The 27,651-nt window shown below is 41.1% G+C and overlaps 1 protein-coding gene across 6 annotated transcripts in view; it reads right to left on the bottom strand.

Annotated features, from left to right (window-relative positions):
- The window catches only part of MYO6 (myosin VI), a 262,780-nt gene that overhangs the window by 20,145 nt on the left and 214,984 nt on the right, over positions 1 to 27,651 (bottom strand). For 3 of the 6 annotated variants that reach the window (XM_066604748.1, XM_066604765.1, XM_066604757.1), the window contains exons 29-32: positions 23,106 to 23,147; positions 22,671 to 22,700; positions 10,334 to 10,372; positions 5,174 to 5,277 (exon numbers count right to left, since the gene is read on the bottom strand). In XM_066604748.1, coding sequence (XP_066460845.1) covers positions 5,174 to 5,277; positions 10,334 to 10,372; positions 22,671 to 22,700; positions 23,106 to 23,147 — 215 coding nt within the window. The remainder of the gene's footprint in view (positions 1 to 5,173; positions 5,278 to 10,333; positions 10,373 to 22,670; positions 22,701 to 23,105; positions 23,148 to 27,651) is intronic. The other 3 variants (XM_066604782.1, XM_066604788.1, XM_066604773.1) reach the window with 2 other exon arrangements.

Raw genomic sequence — 27,651 nt, 5'->3', positions numbered from 1 at the left:
ACTTCTGCTTGTCGAACCATCAGACGATCCTCTCTACTGGTGGCTTGTCAAGGGTGTCCTGAACTGCGGGTCACCTTGTGTGCCCTCACCCAACCACTGGTCCCAACACCTCCTAACGATCTGGTCAGTTTACCCCATGTGATGGGCTATTCACAATACGACATCCAGCTTCTCGCATTTCAAAAATGCGCCCCCTCTCAAACTCTGTTAACTGGGCAAAATCTCTTTGATTGCATAATAGTGGAATGTCTGGTGGTCAAGAAGCTCTACACAAGCAGAAAAAGAGGTCCATTACACACAATTAGCTTCTGAGAGTCTTTTTATAGGCCAAGGGAAGAACCACTTTTAGGGCCTCAGGTGGCAGGATTGTTCATCTAATCACACCACAACTCTCATTATTTGTATATCTGGCTGAGTTGTAACAGCAAAATGACAACTCTTTCTAGGTGCTTGATTTTTTTTTCAAATAGTGTACATACCTTAAGCGGTTCTACTTAACCAAACTTTGTTCGCCCTAATCCAAATTCAGTTTAGTAGAACTGCGGGAAGTGCGAATATTGTGGCTGTAATAATGATACTAGAATACACCTGCAGTACGCCAAGATGGCCTAGAGCTACATGCAGATTTAGATTTTTGGTGTAGATTCTACAGCAAAAATCTTCAATTTACAGTACAATAGACATGGATGCGAATTTCAAAACCACATCCATACATAGAGTAAAAATTGTATGCTGAGTCTGCTTTGCCAGTCCACACCATGCTCATTCTTTTGTAGAAATGCAATGTATAGGATGATGACTCAACACAATCTGCATTTACATGATGAATTTGACACAGATATGCAGCAAGATTTATGGACAAAAAACCTGGAATTGCACTAAAGGCTCATTCACGATCAGTAATTGCATAGCGTTTTATGAGTGTATTTTTTATGCATTCAGTTGATATCAGAGGTTTTAGTCACATCTGTGTATCATGTCCAATTTTGGTGCGTACTACATGCTGAAACAGGTCATAAGCGAATGGGCCAGTGCAAATACCTAGTGAATACGGAGTAATCCTGCGTATTTGCACATTAAAACAAGGGGCCCTTAATTTTATTTTTGCACATGTAAATACAGTGCATATTTACGTGTGCAAAACAAAAGTAGAAAGGCCTAAATATGCAGGGAATAGCCAATTATACCAGTGTGAATGAGCCCTTAAGGTTAGACTTAGACCATAGGCAGACCACCAAGTGTGAGTTGTGCCCAAAATTCTTGGGCGCCACTCACATCGGACAGCACACAGACACCCTGTCCATGGGCTGTCCAATGTGCAGAAGAGTGGATATGCATGTCCTACTCTTATCTGTAAATCGGACCAGAATAGGATGCTGCAATCTATTTACATCAACCATTGGTTCAGAAAAAAAAATAGGTGGTATGAAAAGCCTTCTTGCGTATCACGGGTCTTAGTTCTGTCTAAGTTTACTCAGACCGAACAAGGTAACAGAAATTAACGACATGAATTACCCCTAGAATTCTAGGAAACTTTGGGGAGAAGCGGTGGAAATGATCAAATACTCAAAAAAGTAGGAAATGCAAGAAACTGGTGCCAAAAATGGCAGATAGGAAAGTGTTAGAGAAGCATAATCAAAGGAAATTTATGCAACGCTGTCAACTGTGCATTGACAAAATAAGAATTTCCATAAACCATTCTCAAATTAAATTTTCAGAGTCGCTTGAAACTGAAGGACGTTCAAGGCATACAAATCTTTTACCTGCAGAGAAACAGTTTCCAGCACATTACTATCTAATGTATCTAACTAGCGTGATACCGGTATCAGAGCCTGTGTTCAGAAAAATGACAATTACCAGCCATTTTTCTACCTGTGTGCTATGTAAGGCATAACAGGGGACATTCATGAAAGATTTTAAGTATTCGGTTAAAAAAAAAATGGTAGAAATTTTTTGTGCAAGTGAGGACTTTCACAAAAATGTGTTGCCTGTGCCTTTGTCCGCCAACAAAGGGAGCATGGCTTGTTAAGAGAGGGTGTGGTCTCCCTGGACAATACATTTATGTATAATTTTCACCATAAATTATATCAGAAATGAAGGCAAGATCAGACCTGGCAGACATTTCTGATTAGGCGCATAGAGGTGCTGAGAGGCGTCATGCACCTCCTCATGTATTAGGCGCATTGCAGGCCAGTGGAAATAATACATTTCTCCTAAGTTTTACATGGTCTTCTCTCTCAAGGTAAAATGTTGTACCGATTAGGCACAGGAGCCTTTAATGTGAGAAGAGAAGAGAAGGCAGATCCGAGAATTGGTTTTTATCCTGCAAAAAAAATCACTTCTGTAAGATGGAAACCGCAGAGCAGCAATATATTACATTTTTCTACATAAATACATATATTCTTCCTTACAAATCTATTTATTTTATGATTGTATTCTACTTCCTGTAAATGACTCTGGGGGCTGCTTGATCTACAGCTGTGAGCAACACTACAGATATGTAGAGAAAATGAAGTCTGAGAACAACCCTGACTTCTATGGGTTGCTGTGGGCATGCTCTGTGATCTATGTAGAGTTCGGGGTGAGGGGAGTGTGTTGTGACCGTCAACTCGTCAAAAGTTATTCCTACCCTAAAAATCAATAGTTACAATATTCCAAGTGCAATATACATTAATATAGAATCTAAATAAATATTTAAAGGGGTTCTGTCAGCAAAGAGAAGAGTTAAAAGACAAAGCTCCTGCGCGCGCATGTGCGCTCATGCCGACCTGGCCACCTCTAACCTCTGCAATCTATGGAGAGTCAACGGTGAGTGCGCAAGTGCCAGGGGTAGGGGGGGGGGCGCATGCACACTCACCGTCAACTCTCCGAGTATGGTAGAGGTTAGGCGCGGCCAGGCCAATCAGTGAGTAACGTGTCGCCCACTGACCTTGGCGGTAGGACTTGCTGTCCGGCAGTGGTCGGAGCAGGGGCAGAAGCTGAAACTTTGCCAGATTCTGCCCTGTGATCAGACGGCTGGCGGAGGGAGAGGAGATGACCAGTAGGTTCCCTGTGACCTGCCCCGTAAGGCACAGTGGAGTATGATTTTTTTTTTTGTTTTCCTGACAGAACCCCTTTAAGCTTGAGCTTTCATTGATTTTAACAGGAGCTATGGAACTTTAGCTCCTGTCTCCTATTACGCACGACTGGCTTACTGAACTGACACCGGGTCAGGCGACCAGGTGATCCCTGGAGATTCTGTGTGTGGATCTCGGGCAATCAACTATTGATTACACATCCGGAGGCTAGATCATCAATAGTTTTTGCCTGGAAAATTCCTTCAAGAGAACATCCTCAGAGTACCACCCTCACTGCCCCCGCAATATACAACCCCAATTTGAGAAAAAAAAGTTGGGATGCTGTGTAAAGTATAAGTAAATAGTGCCACACAGTGCCCCAGAGAAAAAATTATAATGCCACACACAGTGCACTCCTCCCCCCACACCCCCAAAAAAGATAGCACCACATAGCAGAGAAGTGACCTCTCAATACAATGCCTCAGTATTTTTCTCATACCGTGCCATGTTCTACTGAGTGTGCAGAGGAGGCCAATGCAAATATCACTGTGTCGCCATATATTTCCTACATCATTCTTCAGGAGACACTAGATTGATGGCAGCATTGCGACATTATCACTGCACTGCCTGTATTTAGAAATCTGCCGAACAGTCAGGGAAGGTGGCTCAAGCTCTGATGATGCCTGATCATCTTTACCGAAGGAGGGTCTGAAACATCATTTTACTTCTCCAAACCCACTGTTATTTTAACAACCGCTTTAAAAAAAAATGGGGGGGAACCGGCTAGATTTCACTCCTGGGAATGCCCTTCCATTGTAATCCTGATTGTGATAATGAGATGAATATTGGCTAATCTCTACAGAACACGACCTGTGATTCTATTGTAAGGCCCCATTTACGCTGACAGATAATTGCTCAAACGACAGTTTGAGTGACAGTTTTGAGCGATCGGAGCCGGACACTACGGCTATCGCTCGGCGAACAATACAGCTGTTTGCATAAGCAAACAGCTGTATTGTTTTCCGTGATTACAGCTCGCATCCCGATGTGGACTACCAACAGCACGTGAGCTGAAAGAATCTTATCAGCACTGCCGACTGTGATAACAGCCTGCACCGCTGCCAAGAGTTCACCGCTGAGTTCTAGAAAACTAAAATTGAGCGAGGAATGATTTGTGCACGAAAACTGCACGATGTCCGTGCATTTAGACCCAACGATTCTTGCTCAAAAGACAGCTTTGAGTGACTTTTGAGCGAGAATCATTGGGTCTAAATGGGCCTTAAGGTTTCCTTGAGTGAAAACCACAATATTTCAAGATTGTTTTTGTAATATAGACTTGCTTTAAATAACAGGGCATTCTATGATGATACTGCCGCTTTTATTTGTGCGCCATCACCACCAGAACGACATATCCTACTTATTTAGGATGCTAGAGCAACCCTAGAGATTTTTTATTAAGTTACTAGTCATTACACTATACAAGCACTTAGGCACAATCCTACTAATGTAGGATACATTAGAAGTGATTCGTGCTTAAGAGTCTGATATACTCATGAGGAATATGCTCTTCACACTTTTAAGTGGTGGCTACCACTATACGTTATATACAACAGGACTCAGCTCCAGTTCCCTTATATATCAGATGTCTGCTCCAGCCTCTAATCACAGATATTTGGGGGCTTCTCAGACTCAATTAGTTGTACAAGTTGTTACAGTTATGTAGATGTAACATATATGCATTATTCCTTGCTGAAACATGTTAAACGTAAAATAAAAAATTGCGTTCATTGTATTTTTGCAACCTTTTGTTTCAAGTGCAATTATTTTTTACGTTTTAAACCCAGTAAGGACTTTATTTCTGTTTAGCTGTAAAGAAAAAGGCATAAATCTAAGTATAGAATTTACCCAATAGCTGAAAATCTACAGAAAGTGTTAAAGGTTCAACTACGGCACACAGAAGTGGGTCAGGCGGTCAGCAGAAGTTGTGTTCTCCTGCAGGATTCTAAAATTTAAGAGCTGCACACTCCGCCTGCAGCAGTTGTCATTTCAGTTTACTTAATGTGCATGCTCTTAAATGCTTACTACTTGTGCTTTAATAGCTATTTCTGTCGGCTTACCACATGAAGTATTGATTGCATCTCGGAGCTCTGCATATTTCCACTTGCTTAAGTCATACTTCTTGACGCTGGCAGCAGATTTGGTAGCTTGGACTTGTTGCCCCCTGTAAACAGCAGCACACACACACGTTATTTTATACAATAAATGACACTAAATACTAACTACAGGCTAAACAATAAAAAGCTTTTAGAAATTACAAAATAGAAATCTGCAGGCCGACGGATGCAGCACGCCAGCAAATATTTGGTTTGGGCTCGGAAAGGTATATTTTAGTTCTCACTTTTGACAAAATAATAAAACGTGTGATACACTAACTGATTGCTTTGTGGGAATGCAGAATAGTAAAGACCTTCAATGATCTACAGCAAGGAGGAAAGCAGTCACAGCAGAAGTATTCGGAGGATACATCTAAATTACCAGCAGTTAGTCAATTGTTCGCTTTTATAGCAGACCTCTTGGGTACAGGAACCTGCTTGGAATTAAGTGTCTGTCTGTATATATGTATATATATATATATATATATATACATACACACACACACACACACACACATACATACACTATATATATATATATATATATATATATATATATATATATATATATATATATACACACACACAATATATATATATATATATATATATACACACACACACAAAGTCCCTCACATTACTTGAGATATACCATATATATATATATATAGGATATATGCGCTATATATATATTTTCTATATATATTTGCTATATATATAGATCAAATAATATGAGGGACTTTGTCGTAGAAGAGCAGCACTTTTAAAGGTTAAAGGTTAAGTGGACATATCTGCAGGTGAAGTGAAATGCAGCACATCTCAGAGCTGTGTTCCAGAGCAATGCACCTTTGCTTTGTTAATCTTTGACCTAAAGCTCCTAAAAGAATGGCTTCTGTGTACAGAAAATAAGAGCTGCTATCTATTATGTGTTCCTGCATTACTGAGCAGCCTACAGAATAAATCCACTTCAAGATTACGGTGCCAACTTCCGTGCTCCTTGGCTCACTAAGAACTTTTTCAAGGCTTCATTGACTAATGTTTTTTTTCACACTGAAGGTTACCATCCACATATTTTGTGCACAAAAAGCAGAATGCACATCAGGATCCTGATTTTTCTGGTTGATACATTCTAATAGATGACATTTTTCCATTAAGCAGTTGCTACATGTGCACTTCATATCATGCATCTGCTGGAAATGGTGCACTAGACTATATTCGATGATGCTTTAAATGCCCATTACAGGAAGATTAAACTTGGTAACTATTGTGGTTATTTTAGGAGTTTCTCATGCATAGCCCTTTGTGAAATTCTGCTGGTTACCCAAGAAAACTGACAATGTTGGTGACAAATATGTCACCTAACAGCTTGGCTCATAACTCATGTGAGCTCCCAAAAGGCTATCCTGTCTGGAGCCAGCGATCTAACAGACTTTTAGTACCTGGACAATACAAGAAAACCAAGGTACTTATATAGGTTTTGCAACATTTTACAATACAAAATGAGTATTTTGTAAGAGCTAATGAAGAAAAGGGCTCACTGGTAATTACCTTTACACCGTGCTATACGTAACGGTGATGCATAGGTAGCGCACTGAAGATGTGCAGTCGGGATATCCAAAATCTGTACTAGTATAAACGTCAATATTAAAGGTATTTAACCTGCTACAGAACAGTCATTGGGTGGCAAATGTCATGCCAACCTGCAAGTGGGAATGTTGCCAGTATCGTTTCTTGCCCAAGTTCCCTATAATCCCTTATAATACTAAAATGGATTTCTCCATTTAAGGCCTCGTTCACACGAGCGTTGTTTTAGCGCATTAGAGGTGCGCAAAGAAAGTGCTTCTATTAGAACCGTTTAGGAATTTTAGACACGCTAAATGCTCGCACCTAACAAGAGATCGGACATGCGACTGCAAAGCTCGCATCTAAGGTCAGTGGTGCGAGAAAAGATAGGACCTGAGCTATCTTTGGTGCGTGCTTTACACAGACTCCTATGGGAGCTGGATAACACACAACTCCGATCATGTGAACGGGCTAATTAGAATAGCTGGAAATCAACCGTTCACGTGATCTTTAGTGCAACATAGGCACGATCTTTTCACGCACCTATACTGTGCTAAAACAGCACTCTTGTGAACGAGGCCTCAGCGCAGTACTAGGCAACACAATTTCAATCCACGTTCAGGCATCTATCCAAAACACCAGCCAAATCTACCTAATCACTTCACAGTAATGACAAACTGAGCAACATTGTAGTTTTAGGAAAATCTGACTCTAATGAATAAAGCGTTAAAGGGGTTTCCCGGGACATAAATATATAGCCACTCACAGATGACTTCTATGGCTGCTGAAGCCCATGAGTGGCTGGGTGATCACATGCACAATGAACAACACGAGACCACCCACTGCTTCTTCCAGGTTCCGTGCAGCGGCAATGGGGCTGCAGTGCTGGACAAGAAGTCACTGGAATAGGCGAGTATTCAATTTTTATTTTTTTTTAGGCAGTATAACTTTTTTTATGTCCCAGAAAACCCCTTTAATTCTACGGGGCTGAAATCAGTTTTTAAAAAGGTTTAATGTTCTAGAAAACCTTTATAATCTCCAGATTAATAAAAGTATATTCTTGTGAATATTATGCATTTCTTGCAGTTTTGTTTTTAATTCATAACTTTAAATGCTTTCAGACAGAAAGATTCATTCAAAACATCATTCAAACGAGTGAAATGGAACGATACTCATTCGGTCTAATTGCAAGCAAACGACTGAACGAGAATAGTTCGCTTCTCTTTCACCCATTTTAGGGCTCTTTCACATGGCCGTAGGAGCTAAGTAGCCAGCAATGGGATGAGGAGAGATGGGGCAGAGCTTAGATCTACCCCTGCCCCCTCCCATTGCAAACAGCCAGAGGGGAGGATAGAGAAGAGGAGAAGGGGGTGAGAGTTTAGCAGTCACACTGCAAAGCTTCCTCCCACCTCTCTTCTCCGGCCACTGTCATTGGCTCCCATAGGAGCCAATGCAATGGCCGACGTATTCCGGCCGGTAAATAGTTGCAGGACTATCTGTCCGGCCCGACGTAAGAGCGCTTGACGCTATATTGGCCCAGCTGGGCGCTTATACATCGCGGGATTACAGCCATTTGATCTGATGCATTGGGATCTAATGCATCAGACTGTAGCGTATATTGGCCGGCCGTGAAAACGGCGTCCAATATAACTTTGTGGGAAGGAGCCCTTATGTAGGCATAAAAATCATCGTTGTCTCATTTGCTTATCATTCGGTTTAATCAGCAATCCTTCAGTCCCTGTATTTGCTTATACAGGGACTGAAAGATTCACATTTGAACGGCTAAACGTATAAACCGGCTTCACAAGTGCTAACGAGTTAGCGGTGACGTCACTCGCTCGCTCCAATGATAATCGACTTGTCTAAAAGGAGCATTACAAGCTATAATAATTTTTTTGTATTTAACAAAATGTATCAGTATTAACATGTGCTTCCCGCATAACACAACTATCGTATAGCTTCCTCAGAACAATGGTTTATTTGAAATCTCCTAATATCATTATCTAGCGTTTTTGCAGTAATGAATTGTATAATTGACAACAAAAGATATAACAGGATGAGCTCATTAAGTATAATAAAGTCAGCTCAAAGAGGAGTTAATTTCATTTTGTGAATAAAGCTTTGCCAAAGGGGTGTCACTTTAATAATTTGTGCCAATGTCATGCCCTGTTTTGTGCAAGATAGAAAAACAATTGCTGTTAAACACTACCTAATGAGCAATGTAAATCCTATTATATGATTATTAGCCCAAACAACTGCTCTATTCTGGATCTCATAGTATGGCACTGAAATGTGAATACACATAATTAAATTAGCATAGATAGTGCCATGTTTTAAGCAGAACTGTATGGCACAATATGTCGCTCGGTTATGCAAGTTCACAATAAGGCAAAGGTTTTATTGTAACTTCAACCGTGAAAGAAAGTTATATGGCTGTTTAAGACACAACTGAAATACTGAAATATTTATAAAATGCATCAATTATCCCAGATACAAAAACATTAATAAACAGCATATGTTAATGCAAATATACAAGGATTTTTTGGCACGCTAGTGGAAGGCAAATCAGAATTAAGGGGAAATTCTGGCAAAAAAAAAAAATTCTATCTCTGCCCCCCCCTTACACGATTGCCTGTCCCACTCTGAAAGTCTTCTCTGTATATTGCAGTCACTTTCATGGGGCACAGCCTCCTGTCTGATACTATCAAGCACCATTTCAGAATTTGCTTTCACTTTCACATCAATCTCATGAAGCATCAGTACAGCATTTCATGAGCAGCTAGAGACTGCATCATCTATGCCATTAAATTCTGTATTCACTATATAAGCTAAAGACCATAATTATACAGTCAGGAGGATGAGCTGTAATCTCCTCTATTATAACTGAGCTGTAATCCCCTTTATTATAACTGTGTGCCAGGAGCCATAACTGTGACAGTAGTGTCTGTGTCCCCGTCAAAGCAATTTCTGTGGTAGAGTTCATGCAACAGCATCACTCACTGAGACACGGACTAGTAACTAAACACACAACTCCAAGTAAATCTCAGCTGGTCAGAATTGAGATCATATGACCATCTGAGGAAGAGGTCAGGAATTTTCAGATAGAATGGAATAACTAACCAAGGTCACACTATATTACTTATATATAGCAGGGGGCTAGCTGCATGATGAATGAAAAAAAAATCACCGCTGTGGCCCTTTAGGAAAATGTTCTCAGTATATGACAAAGGGCAAAAACAAAACATAAAAATAGATAGCAAAAAACAACAGTACAAAAGAGATCCTTGTATTTTGCATGTATTAAGTCAGTACTGTTAGAAAAATATAGATTTAGCACATTTGTTTTAATGATTTTTCTATATCGATTTCTTCATTTAAAATGTATCACTAGCAAACAATTAGTTAAATTAGAGGGAAAACAAATATACATATAATTTCAATGATTAAATGCATTTGTCATACTCAAATCAAGAAATTGTGAATTAGGCAACATTTTAGCTGTGCAAAAATTAAAGAATGAATAAACAAAAATGGCATGTCCACATGAATTGTCTCACCAACCTAGACAGAATGTCAGACATTTCTCTGGCCATTTCATCCCTGAATAAAAATGGTTAATAAGAGGAGCAGTGAGTTTAAAAAAGTACACGGACCAACAACAACATAGAAGCAATAAGAACACTCAAAGTCAGGTATACAGCATATATACTCAGGATTATAAATTACCCAAAGAACAAACAGTTCCAGTACTTATTTCCAGTTACTCTGAGTAAAATTTAGGCTTAGTTCAGAGATCAAAAAACAGTTGTTCTCTTTTAAAGGCTGGTTTACACGGGCCGATGATCGCTCAAAGATCGCTCAACTGACAGTTTGAGTGACAGCTTTGAGTGATCATTTTGCATAAAAATTAATTGGTATTTAAGTAGCTACTCAGCTACTTAAATACCAATTAGATATGCAAATGAAGCCTTCCCTGAATGCAGTTAATAGTCTATTAACTGGGCTCAGGCTATTATCTGCGCTCAGATCCTTTATTCTCAATGGGGAAACAATGCTATCAGCACTTCCTGTGGAGAACAACTGATAAAAGTGAGTGGCGATTTTTATGTTGGACTGAATTTAATGATCAGCCAGCAGTGCCTGAAAAACAGAAGATGAGCGCACATTTACACGCACGGATTATCGCTAAAACGATCGACGATTAGCGATTTTTTAGCGATCATTGGCAGGTGTAAATGGGCCTTAAGAAGTTGTAAGAGGTTAGACAGCGCCATTTATGTCCATGAGTGAAACTGCAAATAACAAGACATATCCCACAGACAAGAGTGACCCCGTTTAAAAACAGACTCCTCTTACTAGTCTCATATAAAGCCTTACTAATTGTTCCATATTTACTAAAAAGACGTAAAAGTTCATTTTCTTAAAAAAGAAAAAAGACACCACACTTTCCGCTTGGTTTACACTCGCTCTAGTGTTTTCTGCTGTTCAGTTTCATAAGAAAAAAAAATGAAGCTCCAAATCTGGTACATGATGGGCACAAACACCACCCAACTGACACCATTAACTACAGCAGGGTCCATTGGGTTTTCATTCTGTCCTGCTATATGATGGGCACGAACGCCAGCCAACGGAGCCAATTAACTACAGCAGGGTCCACTGGGTTTTCATTATGTCTTGCTATATGATTGGCAAGAATGCCATCCAACAGAGCCCATTAACTACAGCAGGGTCCATTGGGTTTTCATTATGCCCTGCTATATGATGGGCACGAACGCCACCCAACGGAGCTCATTAACTACAGCAGGATCCATTAGGTTTTCATTATGCCCTGCTATATGATGGAGCACGAACTCCACCCAACGGAGCTCAATAACTACAGCAGGATCCATTAGGTTTTCATTATGTCCTGCTATATGATGGGCACAAATGCCACCCAACAGACACCATTACTATAGCGTTTTTAAGTAAAAAACGTAATACAATCACTGCTGTGAAATTTTGATCTTCATGCACATGAAAGGATTGCAATGGTTTCCCATTGCATTTGCAGGGACATTGAACAGCATGAGAATGCCATGTAAGGTCTTTTCAAGGTTCCATTTTTAACTATGGGCAGGACGTTACTGTGAAACACCCAAAAATGGTACATGCTTATGTGAATGAATCCATTCGAAAGAATGGATTTCATATTCGCGCAAGTTTTGTGCACACTGAATCTCACAAAACTCGCGCAAAAATATAACGCTTGTATGAATAAGCCCTAAGGCTAAGAAGCAACAGGAGGTTTTGTTAACCTTTTTGGAGATAGCAATTTTCATTCTGTTGGAATACCTACATGCTTGAATAGGTTGTCTCATCACAAATAACACCTTTTGGATCACCTTTTAAAGGAGTCAAAGACATTTTAGCCACTTTGAAGGAAATTTAGTTTTACATGGCTGCCATATATGGACCTCTCGACTTACCAGAGCGAAAGCCACTTAGAAAACTGGGGATGTTGCAACGAGTTTTGCAATGCTAGACAAAAATACTATATGGCCCCCTGCACACGGACAGAAATTCTACGATGGGATTTCCCGCAGAATTTCCGCCCGTGCCCGCCTGCATAGGATTGCATTACAAAACACAATCCTATGCACACAGCCGCGATTTGTCTGCGTGAAAACACACACGGAAAACAGATCGCAGCATGTTCTATTTCTGTGCGGGTCTCGCAGAGGCCCGCACAAAAATGTCAGTAGAGACCCAACGGCTCTGCTCTACACATGCGCCGGCTGGCCGGCAACCGATGCATGGCAGAGATGGAAGACGCCGAGAGTGGGTGAGCTGCAGGTCTCTGCGGGGGCATGGGTCCGCATCCTGCTGTGAGAATTCGCAGTCCTGCAGGCGGCAAAATAGGACTAGGCTGTATCCTGGGAATAGTAAATATGACCCAATGTTAGGTTAATAGCATTCATTGGATCTTTACAGGCTGGGAAGAATGTACATTATCCCTACTTACTTGTAATTGTATACTATAGGCTCTTTTGGTCTTTTAGTTCAAGGCTTGTCATTAAACCTGCTCAATGCTTGACTGGTTCTTGTGATGAAAAAGCCATCTGCAGTTCCAGTGGCAAGTACTTTGGTAAAAATGTCACCACTGATTATATAATGTAGGGCGCCTGAGCAATAGAAAAACTTTATAATACTTTGCGCCTCAGGCATAAAAAGTATCTGTAGCATAACTACCATAACTACTGCTGAAATCTAATTGGCTGACATTTTCGTTAAAACGATTTTAAACATGAGGGCCTATGTGACTGAGTATGAGCTGGAGATGTCATTGTAGCTTAAGCAAAATGTACCTACTGCTAAAATGTGTCTTTTTGAAGAAAGTTATTACATATATGAATGAAATCATTTTCCTAAAGATGCTTGAAAAAGAGCATCATGATCTTATCGTTAGTACAGAGCACTGATCCCGCGTTGCTCATGTAGACATGCTGTGTGATACATGCATGCCAACTAGAAGTATACAGTAATATAGTACATTGATCATTCCCCTACTGGAGGGAACAAACAGCACCGAAGCGTGTGTGTGGACCAGAGGAAGCGTGCTCTGCCCAAAAATCAAGGAAACACTTTATGACGTCAGTTGCGATATTAGTTGTACTTTAGGAAAAGTTGCCAAAACTACAGTTGACCATCTTCCTGAGTAGGTCAGTATTCCTCAGACGAAGTTGTCTGCGTAGAGGTTGTTTGTTCCTCCAATCGCAATATAGAATATACTTTGAGGACCATACACTCATTGTGGGAGGTTCAGATTGGTGCCATAGAGGTGAAATGCAAATTTGTGCCTCGCATATCAAATGCAGAAAGTTTTGATTTTGCCTAACTTTGAGTGGGTTGTGCTTGAGGAGAAATATTGCATGGTATGAAGTAATACTGATGCCTGTCAGAGAACTTGTGATCGCCATCAACTTGAACCAGAAGAGTTCAAGTCTTGAGCAGGACCAAAACATGGCTGCTTTTTGTAACATCAGTCACTGCTCTGCTGCTACTGTCTGAATCTGCACCTAACGGACCTCCTACTCTGCTCACTCGTATGTCTCCGCTAAAATAGAGGAGAACTCTGAGAATTAATATTACTATGTGCAGTTTCCTGTCGACCCAAAAGTAAGAGGATTATCTAAAAGGAAGCAGAAAGAAATCAACTACTCTATATATCAAGAGCTCGTTCACACGGACTTATGCGAACAATGCTGCGAGTCTCCCACAGCGTTGTACACGTTACAGCCCATACACTCTTCCGGCAAAGACAGCATACGGGCTGTGATTGGCACTGTGCATGCCTGGGAATCTGACGTCACGGACATGCGCAGAGTGATTTTTTTTTTCAAATTCCTGGCTCTGTTTAGAGCAGGGATGTGTATGGAAATGTTGCCCATACACACAACAGCGTTTCATATGCAGCCCAGTCAAGGGATGCGCATGATGCGTGGAGAAATAGCGCATGCTGCGATTTATTTCTCCTGCATATCAATACGCATTGTCCACACACAGGTGTAAATGGAAGAATGAAAGTCCATTGACTTTTACTGACTACATTCACAGAATGTTACGCATGGGGTATACGCATGTGTAATACGCAGTGACAATATGCGCTAAGGACACTAGGGATCCATTTCTTGTTATCACTAGGGTTCCACCACTTGGACTCCAACCGATCAGGTAGTTATACCCTTTCCTGAGTATGGGAATACCATAATTTTTTATTTTGGCACAACTCCTTTAACAGTGTTGTGTGCAGAGTGTAGGAAGAATGGGGGGTTTGTGAGTTGCGTGTGAGAAAGGGGGGTGTTTTGGCAACTTCTGTAGAGTCTAGAAATGTGCAGATGTTTTGTAATTTCCTGTGGTGTTAGGGACTTAGTGTATAGAGAACCTAGACAACTGGCCCTTGTATGCTAGATGAACCTACACAGTGTTTCACAAACTCCACTCCTCACAATCCCCAACAGGTAATGTTTTGATGATATCCTATAGAGAGAATACCTGTGCAATACTGAGGAAATCCTGAAAACATGACCTGTTAGGGGTGTCACGAGGACTGGAGTTTGGTAAAGTACATACAAACATTTGACCAGAGTTTCGCTTCAAAGGCCATGTATACTTATGGCATAGACAAAATATATTTTTAACTAAATTAGTTGTTACCATCTTGAGTTTTTAAAAAAATTGCACTTAATTTTGTGCTGTTATTTTCATTCTTTCATTCATTTTCAAATCTCCTAATATACAATCTACAACCTATCCAAATGTAATACTTTTCTCTTGTTGTTGTATCCCTTCCAATAATGCATGCTGAATGTGAGGTATGTGAGTCTATGATGCTGCTGCCCTCACTAGCTCTCATGAATCAGCACTACCTTCACCTTCTACAGCTCATAAGGGATATCCTCTCCCTTGTGCTGAGACTCTAATGCTAAGGAGAGTGTCATTTCAGCCTTCTTCAGTGGCGGCTGGGTTCTTTACTTTCTCTGCACACTAACACACAGCATGCGTGATTTCTCGCCCTGCAGACAACTGTGTGTTCTTTCCTCCATATCTGTACTCTGATGCAGTACAACAACCTGTGTGATCTGCCCTCCCTCGAATGCTTTGTCTCTCTCACTACACTCTGAACCGCTGTATACAACCTCTTCTCTGACCCTGCAGGTATTTCTAGAACTAAGAGAATGGAAGAGGAGAAAAAGACAGAGTCAAAACAATTACGATGTATGGGTCATTTCAGGACAAAACACCCAAGGAACCCTCTTGGATAAATCGTTCAGTGTAAGGCCTCCCTCATACAGATGTTTTTGTACAGCCTCTAGCGTTGCCTTTTCAGCGCTGTGCTAAACACTGTACAATGCTCCCATTCATTTTAATGGGGCTGCTCACAGAAGTGTTCTATCTTTGGCCGTTTTCAGCCCTGCGTCGCCCACTGAAATGAATGGGCACTGGTTTCAGTGCTGCGGACAATGCTGCACAACTTGGTACTGCCTGAGGGGAAAAGAAATCAATAATTACCTTGTAAGTGCCGTTGAGGTCCCCGGCGCCGTTCTCTGGACCTCCAGACAGGCTGCCGGACATTTGTCAAGCGGGCAGAGGATCTTTTGCTAGTGACGTGAATTGGAAATCCTCCAGCAAGAGATTGCTTTGATTAACAGACCACTCAGCCAATCACAGCCAGCACTGGATGCTCCAATCAATGGTTGTAACTGGAGCATCCAGCGCTGGCTATGATTGGCTGAGCGGGCTATCACTCAGCTGACTCAGCCAATCGGAGCAATCTCTTGCTGGAGGTGGTGATTTCCATTTCCCGTCACAAGCAAAAGATCCTCTGCTGGCTTGCAAAGTGCCTGGCAGCCTGCACAGAGGTCCAAAGAGCGGCTCCGGCAACTCCGACGGCACTTGCAAAGTGAGTATTGATTTTTTTTTTTAAATCCTTGGCTGTGTTTTCAGCAAAATGCTGGCATAACGCATGCCAGCGCTGCTGAAACCGGGCTTAATCTGCAGTAAATGCAGTGTTGAAAAACTCTGCGTTTCTGCAAACGCCTGTGTGAGGGAGACTTAAATGCATTTCCTGATTGAACGACAAATAAGAATTTGTTTACTTCTCTTTTGTCATTCAGTTTCTGCATGCGGAAAATTGAACAGAGGATCAGCCTGTGTAAAAGGGCCTCCTTGGGTGGTCGGAAACAATCTCTCGCCTGCTCCGCCACCATTCACTAGCAATGCTCATTCCTACGTAAAAGCACAGGAATAAATATCGCTTGGATGACTTGCTGGGCACCTGAGCTTGACAAGTCGGCCCGTATAAAAAGGGCTCCAACACCAAACCATCTCCAATTTTTACTAAACTTTGCACATTTGTTGCTAGAATGTATATAAAAATCTAAAATGTTCAGACTCATTATGGGGTCAAGAATTACAGAGGGGAAAAATTTTCCAAAGGACTCCAAGAACCATAATTTTTAAATATCTCGGAAATTATTGGACATATGAAGATGTGCGCGGTGTCAGTCTGCACGTAACAATATATAGATTTATAACATTTTTCCAAACACTGTAATCCTAATACAAGTTAAAGTAAAACTGGAACAAAACATTACTAAATTTCTATTTTGATTTATCCCAACTCTGTGTGGGTATTAATCATCTGAATTTTACATAGGGGTTACCCACAAGCCTGTGAAAAAAATCTTGATGGTGACAAATTATGACAACAACCATTTTAGTGGTATCAAATATGACCAAATACAACTGAATATGCTTCATATCATAAACTGGGTGACGAATTTGCTTTTGGGCACACAGTCTGTTCAGTTAAATAATCATTAATTAATGGCATTTCTTGCTTGTGTATCTCTTCCACTGAGCCTCGGTCAGGTTAAAATACCAAGGTTACAGTGTATATTTTCTACTCGAGTACTCTGATATGATTGTAGAACACCTACTCACAGAGAATTTGATGTTGTAGAATCCAACATGTATCGTAATGGTGTGGCCAATGGTAAGTCTTGGAAATTTTCTCTTGGATGAAGAAATTTGAATTTAAAGTCACAAAACTCTTCCGTCTTCTCTAATATGAAAAAGCTGTTGTGACGATAATACACTCTTTGTAAAAGAAAATCAAGCACCTAGGAGTTGTCGTTTTGCCGTTCCATCTCAGGCATATATGAAAATTATTTGTAGTTGTAGCATTATTAGATGAATGGTCTTGCCACCTGAGACCATAAAAATGGTTCCACGCTCAGCCTATAAAAAGGCTCTCAGAGGCTACTTATGTGCAGTGGACTTCTTTTTCCACTTCTGAATAGCTTGGTGACCACCAGACATGCCTCTATGATGCAATTGAAGATATTTTGCCTCTTGAAAGGAATTTAAGAAGGGGCACATTATGGGAAAGCAAGAAGCTAGATGGTTATATCGACGAATTGCCTGCCACCTGGACTACTCTAACTAGAGACTGTTAGGAGGTGTTGGAACCAGCGTATACGTGGGTGCTCACACACAAGGCAATTGGACTCAGAACACCCTCAACATGCTACCAGTAGAGAGCACCATCCAATTGCCACAGGTGTTCTCTCTATAGGAAATCCTGAAAACACGACCTGTTGGAGTCTGTGAGGACTGGAGTTTGAAAAGCACTGATCTAGAGGCTCAATACAGCAAATGTGAAGCAATATGCCGCAGGACACAGTACAGAACTTGCATGCCTCCGTGCTCGCCAATGGGGTACTAAAACTTCCCTTCAAGTGTTCAGTTTTCCACAATAAATTATCCTTTTGCTCTGATATTAGAATCACTTACTTATATCAACGTTACGATTACACTTAGAGATAGTCCCGTACTTGCGAACATTTGAGTTACGAACGTCGTAAGATACGAACAACCCTGTCCGGCAGTATGATGTAATGCTACAGCAATACATCATACTGTGCAGCGATCGCACAGGAAGACTATCAAGCTGTGCCTATAGCACGGCTTGATAGGCACTCTCCATAGGCAGCCCTAGGGCTTCTCAGAAGGCCCCCGGCTGCCGTTGCAACCCTTACGGCGTCCCGCGATTTCATCGTGGGAGGCCATACGGGATCCCTGAATGTTGGGTACAGGCTGTTTCTTACAGCCGACACCCGGCAGCAGCAGTTCCGACAAGTGGCGTGGCTTGTTGGAACTGTTAACGCTTTAAATGCCACAGTCAATTCTGACAGCGGGTTTTAAAGTGTTAACTGTTCCAACGGGCGTTGCGGCTTGTCAGAACTGCTGTTGCCAGGTGTCGGCTGTAAAAAGCAGCCTGCACCCGATGTTGTATAGCGTTGGATCCACCCGCGATCCCCCTCTATACAACCATTTGTTCGGACATACGAACAAATGTACTTACGAACAGCTTCCTGGAACGGAACCCGTTCACAAGTAGGGGACCATCTGTATAATTTTTCATTCAATTCCGACAACAATTCCTAGATGCGTTATTTTTTTTGACGATGAGTGTGTATTATAAGAGGATGAACTGTGACCTCCTGTAAAATCTTGGATCTCATCTGGAATTACTATTAAATATTTTTTCTGATGAGTCACATTACACTATTTTTGAATTGGGCAGACTTTCTTTCAGTTCTTTCACATAGCAAGATTGTGCTTTTAATATATGGAGAGAACGGGTTAACGCTACAGCTGCAGAACCTGTCAAGCAGGTTCGGTCTGTCAAAACCCATTGTTTGCAGTGCACTTCATCTTGTGGTTCAAAGATCTGTATCACGTCAGCATCCTTTGTGATTTCAGATATCCGCATCATGTAGTTTTTTGATCCAACATGACAAACTACTTTCACCAATATGTTTGAAATATTAAAACTTTGCCTAGCCGGAATGGATGCCAGAATCACATGTATGTTTTGATGAAATGTACCCAGACATACTGAATGCATACCTTTGGGCCTGGCAATATGCACCCCAGAGGTCTGAGTGCTGCAAAAATGGAGTAGCCTATTCTTGGGGCATCTTCATCCTCTTTAAATCTCTCAGATTTCTTTCAAGTTCATACGGTAAGAAGCCATTCTGCTAGAGCTGTTTTTCCCGTTTCTTTGTCTGTAACACTCTTTGTCTTTCTTTCCCGGCATGATACGATTGACCTCATCACTTTCACATGTTACAATGATTTTATCAATTGTTACTTGGCCCAAGACATTTCTGCTGCACATTTTCGGTCTCTAGGCTAGCACATCATGTTTCACAAGTTTCCTACTTTGTTTTACCAAATAACTTGATGCACCTAATTCTTTCATTATTCTTTTTATCCCAAATGAAAGCAAGGTAAGAATCATTAATTTTTCTTGGTATGAGGATTCCGAATTTAACTTTTAATTTCTGGTATACATTTTCACATTCAAGTCACCCATCCTTGTGCATTTCAAGTTTTCATCTTCCTCATCATCGCTTCCTGTAATTTAGTTTTCGCTTTAATCTTCTTCTCTAATGCAGAAAGTCTTTTCAGTTTTACAGGTCTGTCATCTAGTGAGGATAAAACTATGTTCACTGCAGCAACAGTAATACAGTGTTTCCCTGAAAATAAGACACCGTCTTATATTAATTTTTACCACCAAAAAGGCACAGTGCTTTATTTTTGTGGTGAGTCTTATACTTACCTAGCCGGCGGCATCCCGATCCCTCGCACTGGTCTCTGGTGGCGCTGTGGCAGGCTGCTGTGTCCTCCGGGCTGACTGCCCTCTTTTCCTGCTAACGAACGGGGCTTTGAATACCCCACCTCCAGCAGGCGGGTGCTGTGATTATTTCACCAGTGCCACTGGCTTAGCCAACCAGAGCGAGCGCTCGATTAACCTATCACAGCCATACAGTGATGTCATTCCCTGAATGGCTGTGTATGATTGAGTGCCGGCTCGGATTGGCTGAGCCAGCGGCGCTTGTGATCCAATCACAGCATTCGCTTGCTGGAGGCGGGGTATTCAAAGCCCCATCACCAGGAAGAGTGCGCTGGCAGTGTGAAGTACACAGCAGCCTGCCGCAGCGCGGAAGACCAGAGTGAGGGATCGGGATGCTGCCGGCTAGGTGAGTATTGCTGTTTTTTTTTGTTTTTTTATGTAGTGTAGCTAGGTCTTCTTTTAGGGGGAGGGCTACAAATTTCCAACCCCCCTTCCCCAGAAAAAAAAATCAGGGTAGGGCTTATTATCCAGGGTAAAAGGCTTAACTGGATGGACATATGTCTTTTTTAGCCTTACATACTATGTTACATAACCAAATCAGCTGTTGATGATGACAATGATGATCCAGCTTCACATTTTTCTGCAGCTGTTGTTATGCTCACTACCCCAGGCTCTTCCTCGGATTAATGTTCTTCAGCGTGTAATTCTGTTTCTTCCAAGGAAGCTGCTTTCTTACCTGGCACAGCATGTGGATACACATATACGTCTCTCATACAGAACCGAGTTTTTTCAGAGATTTTGTTGTGACAGCATGGTTTTTGAATGGATTGCAGCAAGCTTTTTTGAGGTGCAGAAATGTTTTTAGCTATTTATTGGCATGGTACTTGTGTGTGTATCCTCTAGTTCTTCATAGGACTTGCCTGTGCAAGTGTGCAGTGTTTCCTTTTCTCCTGTCACTGATCTTCAGTTGAATATAACCTGCATTTCTTCGTTTTATTTTTTTATAAGCTTAAAACACTGGATGATTCTTAACACACTTGTTTTTGGCCACGGATACTCTGGGGTAAAACAGCAAAAGAAGCAGAAGCTTGCATATTGTGGAACAACTAAAAGGTATCTTGCACAGTAAATCCTCATGACCACTGGCCATTTGAAGGATGGGTAGAGGGAATTCCCATCTAAGCTTGCTGCTCGACCAAGGAGCTCACAGGGTTGTGGGGAATCCCAGTGTAAAATTTAGATGATTAATACGAGCAAGATTTGGGATAAATTGGGCTAGATTTATATTATAGATAGATAGACAATTACACAAAAATCAAACATTTCCCACAGCATCATCAACCAGCAGTATTATTAACTATACATTAATTTATTGTTATTAATTTAGAAGTGATTTTTTTTTCTGCAAAAACTACAAAGAACACATTCCTGAAATGTTTTGGTAAAAACCATAAATGTATGATGCGTATATCATTTTTTCAACTTTTTCTCTGGATTAGCTCACTTCCACCCAAAAATTTGACATTTGTGTCCCAATTTTACTTTAACTTGTATTAGAATTACAGTGTTAAGAAAAATGCTATAAATCTGCATATTATTACGCAGAAAATGGCACCTTGCACATCTTCCTAAAATGATGGTGCTCGTGACCTTCATAAAAGCACCCCCTCCTGTATTTTTTTGAACAAGTGTTCCGATGGATCTGAAAACATATTTTTATATACATTCGGGTAACAAACAAACATGTAAAGTTTCGTCAAAATGGGAGATGCATGGGTGTTCCCCTTTGGGCGATTTGCCTTGGAATGACCCGTATGTCAGAAGCAACAGGACCGATAGGTATGTAAGGAAATTGTTTAGACCCCGCAACAGTTTTAATGCAGATCATTTAAAAAGTTACTTAATTTTACATTTAGGGAGCACACTGACCATAAACAAAAATGTAATTGCAAAGGTGTTTATAGCCATTAAATCCTTACATACTCTAATATCATAGAATACGGTCATGAAAATCTAGGGGATTGACCTGCCTACAATTTAAACTTGATACTGTCAAATCTGATACTGGCATGGATATCAACCAACTAAAAGCAGTGCATAACTGAAAAACATGGAGGGAGGGAGCCTTTAGGGTCACCGAGGGTCGTGAACGACTAAATGGCTAACAGCAACAACACAATTAAACAAGCGGGTAATGCTAGTGATACACTGAAGGCCTATGAAAATAACTCACAACAATATTAAAGGGGCTGTACCAAAATTACAAGTTATCCCCTATGAAAAGGGATAACTTGCTGATTGGAAGGGTTCTCAGCACTCAGACCTCCACCAATCCTAAGAAAGGAGATCCCGTGTGAGGGGTGCAATAACAATAGCACAGCGGAGATAGCCAGGCAACAAGTGCTTGGGTATTTCAGCCAACTCCACTAAAGTGAATGGAGCACAGACTGCACATGCTCGTTCACAAAATCCATTCAGCGTGATGTCCCGGAGAGTGGGAGAAGCATCCCGGCAGTGAGAAGAGGAGGGGAATGTGAGACCTCTGTTCTCTGGATCAGTGGGGGTCTCATGGGAGATGGAAGATAACTTGTAATCCTGGTAAAACCCCTTTAAATCTAAATAGATACATAAATATGCAGTATATTCACAGTGTATAAACAGTATAGGAAAAGGTTTTGCCCAAAGTAATAGATAGGGGTCAAACGAAGAACATACATAGTCATTTTGGTCTTTCCTCCACCAGACCTGAAAACAGAAGATAAGCAACATGAGTTTAAATGCTTCATTGACCAGATTTTGGCAATCTCTGATTTGATAATTCCCTTCACGTGCCGTCTCAGCTTTGATTCAATATATAATGATCTCTGCTGGAACTCGGCACCGGATTATATTTTCCGGTTCACTTTAATCTTTCCAAGTCTTTCACAGGATAACGTGATTAGCAAAAATAAAATTAGCAGTAATTAAAAAACCTTTTCTTTAATAATTATTTCCAGAACCCCCCACAAAGCCTTTAATGTGAACGAACTTTCTGAATTCTTTAATTGCCTATTCATTTGACTTGATTTTTTTGTTCTTTTTAAATTTCCATACTGTACATACAGATCCCAGATAATTAAAAAATGTATGTGCTTATGAGACATCTCTTACTTGGCATCTGTTGCACGGGGCACAGTGAGCTCTGGGTTTATGCTGCAGAAATAAAGATAAGGTTTTATTTTTTTCCATCAGATGTATAGAGGATAAAAAAGTTAGATATTTAGGTATAGAAGTTGCAGGCCAAGTGCAGATGATCACATAAGGCCGTATAACTCCCTCTGAAACCACCCTTGCGAAGAGCATCATCAGAGGTGTCCGCAATGATTCAGCAACGTACAGTACTCTGTAAATGTTTTAGGCAGGTGTGGAAAAAAATGCTGCAAAGAGAGAATTTTATTTTAAAAAATAGAAGGCATCTGATTGGCTCCAAATTTATTCTGCACTAGGACAACAACCCCAAACATACAGCCAATGTCATTAACAACTATTGTCATGGTAAAGCACAGAGAACAGAAGCAGGGACCAGACAGCATCAGCTAGGGGAGTATTAATTCTTTTTTTTCCAGCATCCTTGGCTGCAATTTTAGCATGCCAGCACTGCTGAAACCAGGCTGAAACAGCAGTAAACACAGTGTTGAAAAATGGTGTGTTTCTGCAAACGCTTGTGTGGGGGAGGCCTTAATGTTTTCATTTTTCTCTTTAGACCCCATTTACACTGATAAATGATTGCTCAAACAACAGTTTGAGTGACCGTTTTGAGCAATCATCTTTGCATAGTCTATAGTAGCTAAGTGGCTACTAAAGAGCTATGCAGGCCGAGCAGGACACCGCCGCTATCGCTCGTCGAACAATACAGCTGTTTTGCATAAGCAAACAGCTACATTGTTTTCTGCGCTTACAGCTCGTGTCCGGCTGTGAACTACCAGCAGGCACGAGCTGAAGTAATCTTATCATCGCTGCCGACTGTGATAACAGCCTGCACCGCTGATGAGAGTTCATCACTCAATTCTAGAGAACTAGAATTGAGCAAGGAACGAATCATGCACGAAAGTTGCATGATGTCCGTGCATTGAGACGCAACGGTTATAACTCAAAGTACGGCTTTGAGCGAATTTTGAGTGAGATTCGTTGTGTCTAAATGGGCCTTTACCTTTTTTGCCTTTACGCAATTTGCGGTTTTTTGTGATAGCATATCATTCTCTCTCTCTGTGATCTGTTATGTATATGGTTCCATTTATTTCACCGGGAGAGAAAAAATGGGAATCAACTACATGGCTGAATATAGAAATGGTTAAAATGAATAGAACTATACTTGGGTTTACGCCTTTGGATTTGCAAAGCTCCGTTATCTCTGAAGGGCAGATATTTGCTTTACAAATGGCTAGTGTTTTAGCTTAAAATATGCATGCCACAAATTAGGATAAGTGCTGAAAATGAGTTTATAGTGGAATTCTATTTCTAAATTGTTTGATACTTGTAAAGGAAACAGACTTTGTTCTCTGCAATTTCAGTGACCTTGTTTTAAGTTAAAGCTGCATCTGCCAACATGTATTTCTTTCAGGTCTTCTATCCTCTGGGAAGAGATTAGTTCTCTCACACATGAAATGCATTTAATAAACCACTATCTGTATAGAACACATACGTCACGTTAGAAAGTACAGAACGCAGAAGTAGAAGTTTGCAAACCGCATCGAATAACATCACTCACAAAGTCATGATGAACAGCAGACCTGTTATTTCAGAAACATTGCTAATGAGGTGCGGGTAAATTAAGAACTATAAATATTAATGGTTTACTAATCGACTTTCGCCTTGCAGCATCATCAGTACGCCATGAACAAGATGCATTAATATGCACATGATTCTTCCAGCGATGATCTGTTTGATAGAGTTGACTTACAAACAGATAAGTTTATCTCCCTGAACAGCACTGAATATTAAATCTCAGCCTTGAAGACATTGGGGCAGATTTACCAATCCTGTATATTAGCTAGGCAGTGTAACCTCAGATCAGGTAGTCTAAAATGCACCAAATGTATCACAGTAGCTGATAGGGGATGATAAATTTGACACATCTTTAGACACTTTTGTGTAAGAGTACTTTTACACGGCTGACTACCAGACAAAAAATGACTCAAACTAGAAGTCAAAATTATTTTGACTTGTAGTCGTCCCGTGTAAAAACGGGACCTGATGAGTAAGAAGTTACGCAGTTATCACTTGATACTTCATTTCAGCTCACTGAAACAAAGTGACTAATGAGCGACTTCTCGCTCAGTGTAAACATGTAATCGTTCATTTATGAACGACTGCCTGTTCACGGAGAATGAAGAAGGGTGGCACTCCATTTTCATTCACTGAACGCCTATCACACCAGTGGGAAAGCACAGGAGTGATAATCGATGGACGGCTATTGGCGCTAAAGTGCCCGACAGTGCTCCTGTGTAAAAGCACACTAACTTCATATCATCTATTGGTTGGCTAAGTTTGGGACAACATTTTGGCACATTACATTTAAGCCATGCCACTTTCCATTTATCCACGTCCAATTGTTGAAAGAGACACAGCATATTTTTTTTAGTGCATATGGTTCATGAATTGGTCTAAAACTTGTGACATTATGCACTAGTGTTCCATTGTTTGTGCATCACCGTTTGATGAATACATCCCCAAGAGTGCTTTTAGACAGAACAATTATCGTTCAAAAAATAAAAAAACAGATAAACTAAACGATACTTTTTCAATCTAAATGCGAGCTAACGACTGAATGCTGAATGAGAATCGTTCACTTTTCATTCGTCGTTCATTTTATGCAGGCATAAAAATCATCGCTGGCTTGTTGGCTTATCGTTCGAATTAAACAGCAAGCATTCAGTCCTTCTTATTCACTTAGGCCTCCCTCACACAGGGCGTTTGCAGAAACGCAGCGTTTTTCAACGCTGCGTTACTGCAGATTCCGCCCCGTTTCAGACAAGCTGAAAACGAAGTCAAGAATGCTGAAAAGAAAAAAAAAAAGTAATACTCACCTAGCCGCTGCAGTCCGGGTCGCAGCCGTTGGTCTCTGCCACTGATCCGGGCTTCCTCGGCACTCCCAAGTCTATTGCCGGAGGCCAGGTTTGAGAACCCCGCCTCCGGCAATAGAGTGCTGTGATTGGTTGTCGGTGCTTGCTCGATGCCCAATCACAGCCCTTCATTGACTGCCTCAGCCAATCAGAGCTTGCTGGCGCTGATTGGCTGAGACAGTCAATGAAGGGCTGTGATTGGGCATCGAGCATGCCGATAACCAATCACAGCACTCTATTGCCGGAGGCGGGGCTCTCAAACCTGGCCCTCGGCAATAGACTTTTGAATGCAGGGGAAGCCCGAATCAGCGGCAGAGACCAGCGGCCGCGACCCGGACTGCAGCGGCTAGGTGAGTATTAACTTTCTTTTTTTCTCTCTACCTACCTGGGGCAGATTTTTGGGGTAGGGGGGCTTCTATTACAAGCCCTCACCCCGAAAATCGGCGAGCGGTTAACGCTGCCAAAAACATGACACCAAGTGTTGCCGTGTTTTCAGCAGTGCTAAAACTGCTGCCCATTCATTTCAATGGGCGACGCAGGGCTGAAAACGCCCAAAAATAGAACTTGCATCGCTGTCAAAGCGCAGCGTTGCAAGGCGCTGCATTTTCAGCCCTGTGTGAGCTGCCCCATTGAAATGAATGGGAGTGTTGTACAGCGTTTAGCGCTGGGCTGAAAAGGCAGCACTAAACGCTGTATAAAACGCCCTGTGTGAGGGAGGCCTTATACAGGGACTGAATGATTGTCGTTTGAACGAATGAACAATGCATTTGCCTGTCTAAACAGGCTGCATGAGAGCGAACAAGTTAGTGGTGACGAGAATCGGCTTGTCTAAAAGAACCCTAAGCCTCCAACCAATAGACTTTATTTTGGATTTGATAGACATTAGAACACCTGTAAGCAAGAAGCAGGGTAGATCTTAGGTTTTATATAAGAACTTCACTTTTTTTTTAATATAAAACTTATGCTTTGGTGGAGAAAAAAGAATGTGCAATACAATCTGTCACACAAGACCAGCTCTTGTAATCTTACTCCGTTCTCGCCTTAATTAAAAAGCAGAGATGATAAAAAAGTTTTAAAAAAATGCAAGTAATTGAAGCCAAAATTACATAGCATAAAAGAAAAACTAGATTACAGTAATCAAATCTGAGCCAAATGAATCCCGAAGTGTTCTCCTTCACCTACCTGCGATGAGCAAGAGATAACAATCTATTTGTCACATTGTGCGTGCGCTACCATGAGTCACTGCACCATCACCCCAGCCAAGAATGATGTGGCACAGTAAATTAATCAAACACAAACATACGGACCTGGAAACAAGTTCCCCTCATCACAGTTCACTACCCAATCCCAGAGAAACTTATATATTCCAAGGACAACAACGCAATAGTAACACATAAATCATGTCAAAAGTTTAAATAAGTGAACAGGAAGAATAACATGAATCTTGCTCAACTAGATTCCACTTAAATGAATCCCTTTGGTGCCCAGAAGCTTACATACACCTTCTGTGCTTTTATCAAGACTAGCAGGGGGTTAAGAAGTGCAGAGATTAAATCATCTTTGCTTTGTACTGGAAAATCCAGAGTAGATGATGC

Source organism: Eleutherodactylus coqui, chromosome 1, assembly GCF_035609145.1.
Source record: "Eleutherodactylus coqui strain aEleCoq1 chromosome 1, aEleCoq1.hap1, whole genome shotgun sequence".
Lineage (NCBI taxonomy): Eukaryota > Metazoa > Chordata > Amphibia > Anura > Eleutherodactylidae > Eleutherodactylus > Eleutherodactylus coqui.
This window is presented reverse-complemented; position numbering and strand designations above follow the sequence as displayed.